The sequence below is a fragment of the Peromyscus leucopus genome, chromosome 6, assembly GCF_004664715.2.
Source record: "Peromyscus leucopus breed LL Stock chromosome 6, UCI_PerLeu_2.1, whole genome shotgun sequence".
NCBI classification, from domain to species: domain Eukaryota; kingdom Metazoa; phylum Chordata; class Mammalia; order Rodentia; family Cricetidae; genus Peromyscus; species Peromyscus leucopus.
Genome location: NC_051068.1, coordinates 44215936 through 44231120, shown reverse-complemented (window position 1 = coordinate 44231120; position 15185 = coordinate 44215936). Strand labels below are relative to the sequence as shown.

The window sequence follows — 15185 nt, the reverse complement described above, 5'->3', positions numbered from 1 at the left end:
ATTCCACAACCCCTTAAGTTATATAGAAAACTTTTTTCACTTTCCTTTTGGACACTTTCTCAAGTCTAGGCTATAGAAAATAATTCTGTGAGTTCAAGATAACGCGACATGTTAACAACTTCTGACTCCAAAAGTCAAATCCGTCCCGGCTTCCTTGTCTTTACTCCTCTGGAGTTGGAACTAACAAATACAGTATAACTAAGTAAACCTCTAATAAAACGGGGAACTGGGAGAGGGGAGGTGCTGGCTCCAGGAGCTTGGCTATTCTCTGATAAATATAATCTAGCATTGGGTGGGAGTGCCCTGTACAGCTCAGAGGCAAAGATCCTGCTTTAAATTTAAATTAGTGAGTCCTGGTGTGTGTGTGTGTGTGTGTGTGTGTGTGTGTGTGTGTGTGAGAGAGAGAGAGAGAGAGAGAGAGAGAGAGAGACAGAGACAGAGACAGAGACAGAGAGAGACAGAGAGACAGAGAGAGAGCTGAAAATCCCACCTGTGCAAAGTACCTAGACAGGTATTGATGTCATAAGAACAGTGATTAAAAAAACTTAAAATATTCAGATGAACTCTAAATAAAGTAACAATAGACAGGGGCCAAAGATCTGGAAGGAACAAAGCCCAGAGGGTCAGCTGCTAAGCTAATACCAGTCCCGAGTCCCCAGAGGAGATGGAGGGGAATGGTTATCAGTCACAGCCATCGAACCATGAGGGTGAGATGACTCTCAAGTTAGGCCTCTCAGAAGGCTGCCTTTTGGATTTCCATAGGTAAACTCCCCTCCTGCCCCTGCACGAGGAATTATGCATGGCTTTCCCTGACTGAGTACCACAAGACCCCTGAGTTTGAAAGTAGGGGCTTGCCCTCATGCATCTGGAATGCACATGCATACCAACCACCACAGTAAAATTGAATTCACAGTTAAACATATCTAGACATCTGAAGGAACAGTACATCATAAATAAGAATCAACAGAAAGTCAAAAGGCATTAAGGCCCCCGCTCAAGAACTTCACTTATTTAAAATAGCAGTTAAAAACGAGTATATTTGAAACCATTTTTAAAGCCTAAAAAAAGAAAGAAAGAAAGAGAGAGAGAGAGAAAGAAAGAGAGAAAGAAAGAGAGAAAGAAAGAAATGGCAATGTGAGACAATAAGATATGGTTTAAAGGGCAGTGTGGAAAGCTCAGTCAGTAAAGTGCTTCTCTCTTAAGGATGTAGACCCAAGTTTGATTTCCAGATGTAGACCCAAGTTTGATTTCCAGAATCCACACTGAAAAGGTGCAGTGATTCAAGGTCCTAACACCAGTGCTGGGGGGAGGGCCCAGGGGTTCCCTGGCCAGTCAGCTAAGCATACTGGGCAAGTTCAGGCCAGTGAGAGACCCTGTCTCAAAACTCAATGTGGAAGAGCTGGATAACAATGCTTACTGCTCTTTCAAAGCACCAGGACCCACAAGTAGGCAAGTGAGATGCATCATTGGATAAAAGCTCCTGCCATGCAAGCCCTGATGACGTGAGTTCAATCCTTGGAGCACATGGTGGAGGGAGAGAATCAACTCCTGGAAGCTGTCTTCCAATCTCTACACACATGTCACGGCACACACATGCACACACATAATAACTAAAATGTTTTAAAAGGAAGCGAAAGAGGGAGGCAGAAAATGGAATCAGATGAAGAATGATGACAACAGAAAGAAGCAGGACCATAGCGTCACCATGTTTCTAGCTTTGAACGTGATGGAAGGGTCCACAAGCCAGGAAATACACACCAGACTCTAGAACAATGGTTCTCAACCTGTGGGCTACAAATGACCTTTTCACAGGGGTTTCCTAAGACCATCGGAAAACACGGATATTTACCTTATGATTCATAACTGTAGCAAAATTACAGTTATGAAGTAACAATGAAATAGTTTTATGGTTGGGGGTCACCATAACATGAGGAACTATATACAAGGGTCTCTGTGCTAGGAAAGGTTGAGAACCACTGCTCTAGAAGCTAGAAGAGCCAAAGAAATGGCCCTGCCAGGACCATGGCAGCCTTGCCTACACCTTTAGCACCCTGCCATTCTTGTCAGGCTGCTGAAAACAGAAGCTAACAAATCTGAGGGATTTCAGGCCTTTTCCTGTCGATTTCTTCTGGAAACCAAAAAAAATTATGTCTTTCAGCCACAGAGAACGTAAACAAATCAGTTCCCCTGGATAAAAGAGCAGGCAGGAAGAATCCAGATAAGAGACCAATTTGAATGAAAATCAGCATAATGTTGAATGGAACAAAACAGTTTGCCGCGGGGTCTGTCTACAGTGTACCTGTCCATGTAAAATTATAAAGCGGGCAAACAGCTAAAAGATGATTATTGATGCACATATGTAAATAAGGTTTAAACACGTTCACAGCAACGAGACGTGCTAACTTCAGGGCGATGATTGCCTCTGAGGAGAAAAAAAACAAGAAGCACTTGTGGCACAAGGTGAAGATTTGGTAAAGCTGGGTGATGGGTACTCCATTGCTCCTTTCATCACTTATGCTTGCCCGGGGGCTTGAAACACTTCGTATCAAAAAGAACATACACATTTATGAATGGATTTTTTACAGGATTTCTTCATCCAGATTTCCTCATCTGTTTCCAAAAAAAAAAAAAAAGATCAATTGTTTTGCACTTTTTTGTGTGTTTATTTTATTGAAATTGAAATCAGTTGAAAATGAGTAATCTAGGGGTCTCCCCTCCAAAGCACCCAGGGCCTTTCCTGGAGATGGTACTAATAGTCACACAGCAGTTTCTGTCCCAGATTCTCGCTACAGTCCCATTCAATGGGACTTTTCCCATCAGCTGACCAGTGTGCACCCACAGCCAAGTTCTATGACCTAATGTGTTCTGCATCAACTTCATATTGAATTAGAATTTCCTGGATTTAAGGAGAAGCTCTATATAAATATTAGTAAGCAGAACCCAAACAAAATACATTGCTTGGTATTAAATTGATGAAACAGTGATGGGAACAATTTCTTCTTTAAAACATTATTTTATTATTTTATGTATACAGGCGTCTTGTGTGCAAGCACAAGCCAGATGCCTATGGAAGCCAGAAGAGGGCGTGGGTCCTCTGTAACTGGAGTTATGGATGGTTGTGAGCTCTTATATGGATGCTGGGATCAAACCGCAGTCCTCTGGAAGAGCAGCCAGTGCTCTTAAATGCTGATCCATCTCTCTATCCCAGGAAAAACTTTATGTTTTAGTTTTTAGTTTCAGTTTGGGACGAGGTCCTGCTGTGTAGCCCAGGCTTGTCTTGCACTCATTGTATAGGCCAGAACGGGCTCAAACTTGTGGTCATCTTCCTGCCTCAGTATGGCTCTTTCAAATTCTTTAAAAAATTAAAAGTATTTCCAAAATCTTTTATTCTGTAGACGAATTGATAAGACACATTTGAAACTAATTCTATGAAAAAGCAATCCTCAATTTTTTTACCCAGATATGTTGTTTGTCCGTTTTAACTGAATATAAATACTGGTATTCTAGAAATCTAAGCTTTCTTTCCTTAATGTTCATAATTAAATGTCTTTTGTGTGTTAACATTTCCCCACCACATAGTGAAGGTTTACATATGTGTAGTTTCTGCTTGTTTGATTCTTTCTGTATATATTTTTTCTGTGAATAAAGCTAACTTTAAAGTAGAAATAAACCACGAACTGGGTTGGGGTAAATGTGGCCATTTGAAGAGTGCTTCCCCGGCATGTGTAAGGTTCAACCCCAGGACCCCTGCCACAACAAAAAATGTGTAAACAGAATCAAGAAAGTGTTCTTCTAGAAACCAAATCCTCTGAGACACTTAAGTAAGCACTTGACAGCGTTTTGCGGGGGGGAATCCATAGTATAAAGCGATAAGCAGCTCTTCCCCACGTGTTGATGCATTTAAGTCCCTACAGTTTATGGAAGGTTTTTTTCCTCAGGTTTTACCATTTTGAATGCAATTGTCACACACGTCTCTGAGGCAAATCACATGCGACAAACAAGTTGAGTGTAAATCCCTCTTGAAATAGTGCAGAAATCAAGGATTTAAATTTGCATTGCTACCTTTTAAACTATTCATAAAAATAAGGCATAGCTTCCATATGTCCATTGTCTCAAGCACGCCCCCACCCCTCAGGAATGCAAGCGCATTCCTTTGCACATTTTTTTGGTTCAGTTTCGTTTAGGTTCATGCTTGTAACACTGCTCACTTTTCATTTCAATAGCATCCAAGTGTTGCTTCTCATCAGGAATTCTTTATCGGAATTGTCTCCTTAGGGTGTTGTCTGGTTACTGTTAAGTGTGCCTCTAACCCCCATGGAACATTACTCAGGAAAAAATTTCCTTAGATAATAATGCTGGTTATATCATAAAATACCCCCCTTGTGAAATCACTTGGACTCGTGCGTCAGTGACTAATTTTTTTTTTTCAGAATGAGCTAGTCTGTTAATTTTAACAGAACATTTGGCTGTTGACTGTACTGCTGAAGTACAAAGATTATTACATTGACAATGTTGTTATTTCTATTGCTTTGAGGCTGATAAAGTCGCTGTTGCCTCTATTGTTCTCCCACTAGGAAATGCCATGCTGTTGAGGGTGTTACCTGCTGTGTATGAAAAGCAGCCACAACCAATCAACAGACACCTGGCAGAACTCCTGGCCTTGATGTCTCAATTGGAACAGACAGAGCAGTACCATCTACTACGGCTTTTGCATGTAGCAGCAAAGAGGAAAGATGTGGAGGTAAAAAAGTGTACTGCGTCTGCTTGATATCCGCTGTATACGATAGGCACTCACTGTGACAGCCCACACAGCCAGATATAGTTCTGGATCACTTGAGCAGGATTAATGTGCTTAGGATTTCCCTGTGCATACGTATATAAGCAAAAGCATCTACCTGTTTATAATACATTTGTACAAGAGGAGTGTGTGTGAGTGTGTGTGTGTGTGTGTGTGTGTGTGTGTGTGTGTGTGTGTGAGAGAGAGAGAGAGAGAGAGAGAGAGAGAGAGAGAGAGAGAGAGAGAGAGAGAGAGAGAGAGAGAGTTGGTTCATATCACTATGGAGGTTGTCATCTGTCCTAGAGACTCAGAAAAGCCAAGGGCACAGTTCTAAATTATACTTTAAAAATGCCGGAAACTAGAGGGCAGGTGGTCTAGCACAAGACATCACATAGAGTGTGAATTCTCTCTTCCTTCCCTTTTCCCTTTGTTTAAGTCCCCAACAGATTGACTGATGCCTGTCCATAACGAAGGGGAAATCTCTCTACTCAGTCTTCCCATTCAAATGTTATTCTCACCCAAAAATATTTTCACAGACACCCTGACATGTTTAACAAGCATCTGGGCACCCTGTGATCCAATCAAATGGACACAAACTTAACCATCACAGTCACACTGATAAAAAGCAGCGAGCGTGAATCTGCAGCCAGTGCAGGGTAGCTTCAATGCAATTGAATGTGCAAATAGCTCTAAGAATCTGTATTCTCACAAGCAGGGCCAAGAGAAAGAATTACACATGAGTTGATTTGTGAGTAAATGTGCCCAGAGTCGGGGCAAAAGGTCACTTTCTAGATAGCAAGTCAGTTGTCATTCTTTATGTCCAAATAGCATACTGACAATTTGGATGCTTGTAATTAGCAAACCACAGTGGTTCCAATGGTGAAAGGAATTTATAGGTAATGAGATAGTAAACAAATAAACAACAAGAACAAAAAAACTTACATGAGGCTTGATCTAAAAGACCACATAATGAGAATGAAATAATATCTCATTCTCTCTTTCCATTTCTCAATAGAAATTGGATACTGTGAGGAAGAGGTAGCTGATGTAGATTTCGGAGGGCTGTGGATTCAGCCTTGGGGGAAAATGGTACAGTGAAGTCCTCTCGTGGGAGTAGCATCCAGCTAGAGCCTTAAAAATGCACAGTCTGTGCCAGGGAGAGCAAGGGACAATGGGCCTCCAGGAAAAGGAGCAGGGTTAGGAGTTACTAAACACTAAGTATAGCCTTCCCATGATGCCCCAGGACAGAAACCAGGAAGCTGGCCCTTACCTCAGCTGCATCCTCAGAGATCTTTGTTCAGTAGATCAGGCATAAGCCATAGGCTGTTATGACGGGGATCACAAACCAGAAAATAAAGTCAGAGGCTTGGCAGGAGACTGAGAGCTGTCTGTGCAACTTCACTTTTGTCCTTGGGATAATAATAATAACGATAGTATGTTATTATCAATAACTTATTGTTGCTTTTATAACTTATCAATACTATTATTATGGCTTGTCAGCCTCTTCCAGTTTGCTATAAACTCCTTGAAGATCATAGGACATGTCTACATATTCACAACTAGTCCCTAACTTCATGCTGGGCAGATAGTCGGGCTTCAATAGGGACTGAAGAGATAGTTCAGCAGGTAAAGTGCTTGTTGAATATGCATGAGGACCTGAGTTCAATCCCCAGCATCCACATAAAAAGCCAGGTCTTGTAGTAGCATATGCTTGCAATACCAGACTGAGAAGGCAGAGACCAAAAAGCCCTGGGGCTCACTGGCCAGTCATCTTAGCTTAATTGTCAAGCCCCAGGTCCCTGTGAGAGACCCTGTCTCCACAAAGAGGGACTACAGCTCCTGAAGAAGAATACCTGAAGTTGACCTCTGGTCTCCACACAAACACACACACATGGATGTGCACATAAGTAAATAGGAATGCTCATGCACGTATACACACACCAAAGTGGTTAGAGGAAGAGATTATTGAATAAATAAGAAATGAATTGATTATTGAATGAATAAGACACCAAAGGAAGTAGAAGCCTTAATCATCCAGGAAGAGTTGTAGTATAGTCTCTAAAGGGGAAACGTGACTCAAGAGAATCATGATCTAGAGAAGTAACGGAGGCTTGAGATAGGAATTGACCCTGGCCTGGCCATCTGGACTCACCAATGACCCCAAAGGATCAATGTATGTGGAGCTGTGCTGAATGGAGGCAGATTCTCATTGTGGGTTGCAGGTAGAAGAAAAGGTTAGGAAATGGCCATGTGAGTATGGAATGCCAACTCAGGAAATCCAAAGAAAACAGGAAAAATGAATACACAATAAGAATAGAGAGACAGAAGATGTGAGAGGAAGTGCAACGTAAAACAAGACACCAGGGAACCTTCGGCAGTGTGGTTCAGATCACAAGTGTAGGAGTCAGTTTCAGAAAGGCTGAAGGACAGAAAGGCAGGGAACATCCGTTATAGATGGGTGAGAAGCACGGCTGTGGGATCTTTGAGCCACCTTCTAGCAGGCCCATTGAATGGGCACGATGCTGGGTTTCTTCATTGCTGTCACTGCTTTAGAAAGACAACATAAATTCAGTGACTTGAAAGCACACAGATGGGCTTGGGGTTTTTCAGGCCAAAGTCTGAAATAGGTCAGCAGGGCTAATTCCCTCTGTGGGCTTTAGGGATGAGTCTGTTTCCTTGCCTTTTCTGGCTTCCAGGGACTGTTGGCTTTCCAAGCACATGATCCACATCACTCTTGCCTCTCTTTTTCTTTCCACATCTCAGACACTGGTCCACCCCTACTGTCTTCTCCAGACCCTTATAATTCCATTGAGAACACCCATATAATCCAAGGGAATCTCCTCACCTCAAGATCACATCTACACAGTTGATCACATCTGGTTCTTCTTGCCACATAAGGTACCATACTCATAGGCTACCTTAAGAAAGGGCTTATGAGTTCCCTATGGGAAGCCATTGTCATGATTACCAGGGATGGAGCTGGGGAAGAGGTGTTTAGAAGATAGGGAACCCTGAGGGACTAAAAGGCCAAATATGGTACCCATTTCATCTGTGGCCTGGCAACTAAAACAAAACAAATGTGATTTTTCAGACAATGGTTCTAGAAAGACTAATTTGAGCTACATCAGCTCCTCTCCCACAGGGCGAGGACTGAGTGTGAAGACAAACAAAGCCAGTGCAGGCTCAGTTAAAGGATGAGGAAAGAGAAAACGCCCTGAAGTCACTCACACTAATTAATGCAAAGAGGTCCAAGAGTGTGGATGACTCCACATGTGGCATTCACAGAGGTCCTGTCAGAACATTACAGCTGTCAAGAAGCAAGGGAAAGGGCTTATGACTCCAGTTAGGTACTTCTCACCACTTCTTGGCCTCAAAACTTCAAAAAGCTAGTCTGCTGATAGGTATTGTTTCATGGGCAGTGGGTATTCACAAGCATGCTGTGTTTCCTTCTGTAAGGTTCTTAGCTCATAACTCTGGCCCTGTCCTTGAGACAGACACTAAAATGCTAAAACTTTCTCAGAATCAATCCCATTTCCCCAATTCCTGGTCCGTCTCTCCTCTAAAGCACCCTGAGATACGAGAACTATCTTGCTTTGGTAGCACCCTGCTTAATGTTGGTCACAGCCAACAAAGGATCCCATGACTGGCTTAGCACCTGGTATACAGTAGATATATTTCATGGATATTTCTCATATGGAGAAGTTAAAATTAGTGCCTAAATTTTCACTAAGGACAGACCTTTGGGGGTGACATCTGCTTCATGGCCTTCCATGATGTGAGAACCCCCAACAGGGACTGAGCTTCCCAAACCATGCTTTCCACACCATGACACTCTGAAATCCTTGAAATCATGAGCTAAAACGTATCCTTCCTTGTTTAAGTTGCTTCTTTCGGTTTTCTTGTTGAGGAAAAGTAACTAAAACAGAGGTTATTAGTGATATCTCTAATCAGTGCTGTCACTTGCGGTGTTTCCCAGGTTCCTGTTTGATTGGTTGGCTGGGTTTGTCTTGTTTGTTTGTTTGTTTGTTGAATGCTGTGATTCTCACCACCTACCCTTTGTGACCAGTGAGAACATGACTCTCAGAGTTGGTCAGTAGTGGGCCGTTGAGAAACTGTTCTTCAGACCATGATCTAGCTCAGGGATTGTTCCCCTTATTAGCCCTTCCCTCCCTGTAAAAGCAGCCCCTCTGGAGACTCCCATCCAAGGCTCTACAGAGACAGACAGTTTCTCTACACAAAGCTGATAGTCCATGAATTCTCAGCATCCACACATCTGTAAGCTCTGAGAAGCAGATGGGTGGCCAGGCACACCTTTATCCTTCTTCACAGACGCTGGGTATCATTCTTTACAGGACACTATTCTTCCCAGATAGAAAGGCAGTTCCTGGCCAGTGACTCATGGTCAGCATCCCCAGGGGAACCTCAGGATCCATTTATAGGAAAAGTCTGTGTGGTCAGTTTTCCAAGTTGCCTTTGTAAGACTAAAGTCAGTGTTTTCTTGGCTGCCGTGGGACATCCTGCAGTCTAGCTAGCAAACAGAACATAATTTATTAATGTGTATGCATACATGTTATTAGCCCCAGGCACGGGCTTCTGGCCCCAGGCATGCAAAGATGAGTGACAGAGAGTGGCAAGTGGAGCCCTCCCTCCTCAGTGTTCAGACCCAGAGGAACCGCTTTTGCAGTCCGGTCCTGAAAGGAGAGTCATTTCCTGGGTTTCACACAACAGAGTAGAACATTCCTCTTCTCCTGCCAAATCTTCCAACACCTAACACATCATCCACCAGGCCAGTCGCCAGGCCCACAAGGCTCAGGGGTCACTTTGCATAAATGCTCGAAGTCATTTACAAAACATGAGAAGATTGAGCGATGGGATGTGTAGACCACTCAGAGACAGTCTGCAGAGCAGAACCTGTTTCTCAGAACATCAGTGTGGAGGAAATAAGTAGTGGTAAACAGAAAGAATGGCAATCAGCTTTGTAGAGTCATAGAAATTAATGAAGTCTTGACACTAGCTAAGTTAACTAAAATAGAAATTTTTGCCGGAGGATGAATTTAAGTGGTAGTGTACACACACACACACACACACACACACACACACACACACACACACACACACACTTTGCCTTATCTTCCATACACAGGTCTTGAAATACCATTTACTACCAGCTAAACAGGGCATAATTTCCCGATGGCCCTAGTCTTGAGGTGCCCTTGGCTTCGGGGAGAGGTAGCCACAGAATTTCAACTCTGTGATGAGGCCAACATTATGAACTGCTATGAGGGATTCAAGGAGAAGAGCCTGGTGTCCAGGAAGAACCAGAGAATGCAAGACTGAGATTCCGCCCTGGCTGTTTGCTTTGGAGAGTTCTGTTCAAGCCCCTGCCCGCCTGCACTCTAGTTTAAGCCCACAGCCCAGGGCACTAGGGCCTTGGAATTTTTTTAGACACCTTGAGCCTACCTCTGCTGTTTCTGCAGGGCAGGCTCTTGACAGCGCAAGCTACTCCAAGAGTATGATTGACTATGGCCCTTATGAGTCCTTTGCTTGCTTATCTTACCAAAATAACAGGATTCAGGAATTGGTAAAGAGAAATGAGTTTATTTGCAGTTTGGGCCAGAACAAAAGGGGGAAAATTCTTAGTTTTCCCCATCTTTCCTGTTGTAGTCATACAATTTATGGGGGGTGGGGGTGGGGGGGTGGGAGTGGAACAGCCAGAAAGCGCATGTCAGTAGATTTAGCTGTGAGGTAAGCTGTCAGAACTGTGAGAGATTGTCCTGAGGGGGATCCCTTCATGGAAACAGGCTGCAAGCTATTCTTATTCTTAACATACTTTCTGGAGAAATTTTAATTTTCAGGGTCCACCTTACACTGTTAAGTGACCTCATATTCCTGAGAAGTGGCTTAAATAAGCCTGAGATAGCCACAGGCAGAGGAGAGGGGGTGGGGTCGTCTCTTTTACTTCCTCCACCCAGGCCAGGCCAAAGAAGGCAAGTCGAAATGAAGCATCATAGATTGTTACAAGGCTCATTTATCAGGTAGGAGGATTGCAAGTGCTGCTGAATATTTGGATGTGTGATGTGCAGGACTCTCTTGGTACCCTAGCCCTGGGTCCTCTGTCTATGGCGTGGGCAGAAGGGAAAGTCAAATGTAAAAGCAGGGGCTTCCTCTGTCAAGCTGCTGAAGCAGTCAACACCAGGAAGGCCTGCCATGGGGAAGAAGCAGCAGAAACACCCCTAAGTGAAGACCCTGCAAGGCCACAGTTTGGGCTTCTGGCCTTGGGCCATGAGGGAGTCTTTGAAAGTCTCTAAGGGAAGCTTGGCATCATCAGGTTGGAGTTTTAGGGCAAGGTGCTCTGGAGGCAGTGGGCAGACTAAGCGGAAGGGACAAAGGAGGCCATTGGGGGCTTCTTTCAGTGGTAGAGACAGGGGGATGACGTTTATGTCAGCTTCCTCTCTGCCTGCCATCTGTACTGTCTCTGTGACTGCTCTGCTCTCAGCTGGGACAGGTCTTGCTCCTAGACATGAAGTCAACCCAACATGACGGCACTGGAGACGGGGGCCCTGCGTGTGTGTGTGTGTGTGTGTGTGTGTGTGTGTGTGTGTGTGTGTGTAAGATAAAATTTCTCCTGCCAGGGCATCATTCTCAATGTGTGAGACAAACTTCGAATTATCTTTCTTTTCTATCACTGTCATAATAAACTTGGTATAATAGGAATTCACAGTGAAATACTCAGCTTTTGTTTCATGTATAAAGTCGTCATTGCTGTTTACAGTATCCAAGATGGCTCTACTTTCTGGGCCTTCTCTGGAGTCATCTGTCCCTCTCAGGGAGTTGGGAGATTCCTTTGCCTGGTGCCTGCCTGCTTTTCTGTCTTGTTTTTTCTTTTCTCCTTCTTTCTTTTTTGTCCTCCGCCTTTCCCCATTTCCTTCTTCTCCTTTTTCCTTTTATCCATGGAAGAATGGACAGATACAGCACAGCCTTGTGAGACTTTGGCTATGTGGCTGGGGTTTAAATTAAAACTCAGCGTTGGCATGTAAAGAACCATGTGTCACAGAAACTTCTTGTTCCAGGAATAGGATCTGAAGGGCAAGGGCTAGGATATGGAGTTTTCTGGAAGGGGCAGGAAATGTGTGAGCATTTTCCATTTCCAAATGCCTCAGGTCAGGTGTGTTTCCCTGACCCAGGGCAGTTGGCTGACATTTTTACTATCTGTGCCAGGGACCTCTCGTGGTGTAACCTGACATGCAATCCTTCCCCAATGCACAGGCAGCATTTACAGAGCTGCAGATGTGTGACTTGTCAGGAACTAGTCATGCTCTTCCCTCCCAGAGCACTTAAATGACTATGAAGTTTAAGTCTACATGTTAGGATGATTTTAGTTATCTTCAGACTACCCTTGGTTTGTCCCTGCTCAAATTCTATGTATGGCTTCCTTCCCGTATCTGTGCGTATTAGGGATTTTATCTCACAGAAAGTCACTTTTTAAATATTAATTAAATAATAATTAATACAATTAATTCTTGTATTCATACAGCAATGGGAATGTGGTGGAAATCATTTTGCTTTAACAATTATACCTTCTCATGACATTCTCTGGTAGAAGTGGAGATTGAGAACAAGTGAGAAGCCTTCCTGCTTTCTTGTCTCCACTATGAAGCATTTCTAAATGGAATTCTCCCAGACCAGAGGCTTTAGTGCAATCAGCCAGCGCTCTTACTCACTGGCTGTTCTGCTGCAGCTCTGGTGGCCAGTGAAGAATGCAAGCATTCCCGTGGCACATCCAGACTTGGCTTGGGCATCCACGACATGAGAACTTTGTGGACTTCACAAAAGAAGTGCAGACTCGGTTGCAGAAGGTTTTATTGTAAATTTTAGATTCCAAAGTCTGGAGATTTACCACGAGTTTTGTAATCCCAGGAGGTGTTGCCTGCTAGTGTACTATTTAATATGTTGTTGTCCATATGCCTATAATCCCAGCACTCGGGAGGCTGGGGCAGGAGGAGTGTTTCCAAATGAGTCCAGCCTATGCTATGTGTGGGACTGTCACAGCCAAGTTTTCTTTTGAAAGTGATTCTGATTTGACTCATGTTTCTCACTGTCTTTTCTTTCTCCTTTCTTCCTCTCCTCTCTCCTTGCAGGTGGTTCAGAAATGTGTTCCTTTCCTGATCAGGCATTTGAAGGATTCAACCCACAATGACTACATCCTAAACATCCTCATAGAAATAGCAGGCTGTGAGCCACTGGCTTTGAGCAGCTTTCTACCAATGCTGAAGGAGATTGGGGAGAGAGTCCCCTACCTCACTGGACAAATAGCAAGGATCTTTGGTGCTGTTGGACATGTGGATGAAGTAAGTTTGGCCCTTCTCCCTTTCCCTCTCTTTCCTTCCTTCCTTCCTTCCTTCCTTCCTCCCTCCCTTCCTTCCTTCCTCACTCACTCACTCACTCACTCACTCACTCTAACCTCCAAAGTTGTCCAGGACTTCTGAGAGTTTCCATTTCTTTTTTGAAACTTTTGAGTCACCATGGCCTCTGGATCAACGTAGCAAGGGTCCGTAGAAAGTTCCAGAATTGAGAATTTCATTGCTAGTGTGTCCTTTGAGGTAGAAGGAGGGTTAAAATGGAATAGAAAAATTTTGACATAGTCAAGACCACTATGTAGTGCCAACAGCCCTTAGCAGGGGTTCATCACATTATCTGTTGCAGCTGTGCTTAGCATGGGAGATTGTGAGCGAAGTTAGGTCTCGGAGACGCCCATCCCGAATGCCCATAGCTACCACGTCAAAGAGTGCTCTGAGCATTCTTGGTGATGTTATTTGGGAGAGATAAATAAATGTTTGTGGATGTTTAGAAGTTCTAGTGTAAATATTTGCATAAGGGAGTCTTGCAAGAGTGACGGGACAGCATCAGGGGTTGTGAGCATTGCACAAGGAGAGTGCATCTAGCGGTCCAGGTTTTGAAGGCTGTGCATGTGAACGCACAGACACACCGTGTTTGCATAGGTATTCAGAATTCTTAGTTATCTGTTAAAAAATAAAAGTAAATATATAACGGAGGTTTTCACTTAGCTGGCTTACATACCACTATCAATTCAATAATATAAAATTGCCCAATATTTTTAAAGAATCCTATAGTTCATCTAAATTTAGTGCCTTGACTCTGGATAAGACAAAGTTAAGAGTCAGAAAGGGCCTGGAGAGATGGCTTAGTCACTAAGAACACAGGCTGTTTTTCCAGATGACCCAGGTTAGATTCCCAGCACTCACATGGCAGGTCCCAAACCATCCATATAACTCCAGGTCCAGAGGATCTGACATCTTCTGACTGAGTCTGCTAACCTTGTAGCTCATTGCAAGTACCAACAAATGATTAAAAATATTAAAAATCTAACCATTTAAAAGTCCTTCATTAGCTTTAAAGTTGGAATTTTGAGAAACTTTAAAGTTCATGTGTCTTAGGATTAAGCAGCAAGTTAGTGCTGAATATGAGTGAATTTGTTCCCGGCATAAAAAAGCTTGTAGTGCAATGCTGTCGAAGGCTGGAGCCGAGCAGCTGGATTTACTTGCTTGTGCATTTCTATCAGGCTCTTCCAAAAGGAACAAGGAGTTTCACTGAGGCACATGGAGAGTCAGCATGAGGGCCGACATCCAGTACAGCATCTGGGGCACCTATGAGAGTCTAATATAGACAGAGAAGCAAAAACTTTGCTCTAAACAAAACTCTACTGCTGTCTGTGTGGAGGACTCAGGACATGGGAAATTGGTGGAATATAGGAATGAATGAGGCATAGGGTGATTGTGGGTGCTCACTATAGACAGCCACGTGACTGCTGTAAGCCCTGGCCCTTTGAGACTCTCCTTCATCCTGTATCTTATCTTATTTAAAAAATTAACATAATTAGAATTTTTCTCCTTGGCACCCAAGTAAACACTTCGGTTATGTTCAGGAGTTTGGCATATTGGGGATTCAAAAGATTATAGAAACACAGAAATGTCAAACCAAATTCCGGATCTTGTTCCAAATTTTGAGAAGTACAAACTGGAGCTGAGCGGAGGGAGCCTCCTGTTAGATCCTTGTTAACTGTCTGCATTCCGGCAACAGCATCCTAAAAGTACGCAGTCATCAGCCTGAGACGGCCACGGGGTAGAGTCAAGCATTATTAATTGGCTCATGTCTCACCTTCTGTGTCTGCATGAAGCCAGGCATCAGATCTTTAGATGGCTGCTGGGATGTGATTGTCTGTTAAATCAGGGTCCATCTGGGTGGGCAAACTGTTTCAACAGCTTGGTAGCAGCCTCACAGTTTTCCACTCTGTATTGACCAGCATGGGAAAGTTGTATGCATACAACAAAACACAAAATCCTACAAAACCTGTTTCCTCTACCCTGTAAAATTAACTCAGAAATCTTTT

At 43.5% G+C, this 15185-nt stretch overlaps 1 protein-coding gene across 1 annotated transcript in view; it reads left to right on the top strand.

Annotated features, from left to right (window-relative positions):
• Positions 1-15185, top strand: part of Veph1 (ventricular zone expressed PH domain containing 1) — a 222517-nt gene that overhangs the window by 53012 nt on the left and 154320 nt on the right. The window contains 2 exon segments of the mRNA XM_037206642.1: positions 4575-4741; positions 12916-13125. Coding sequence (XP_037062537.1) covers positions 4575-4741; positions 12916-13125 — 377 coding nt within the window.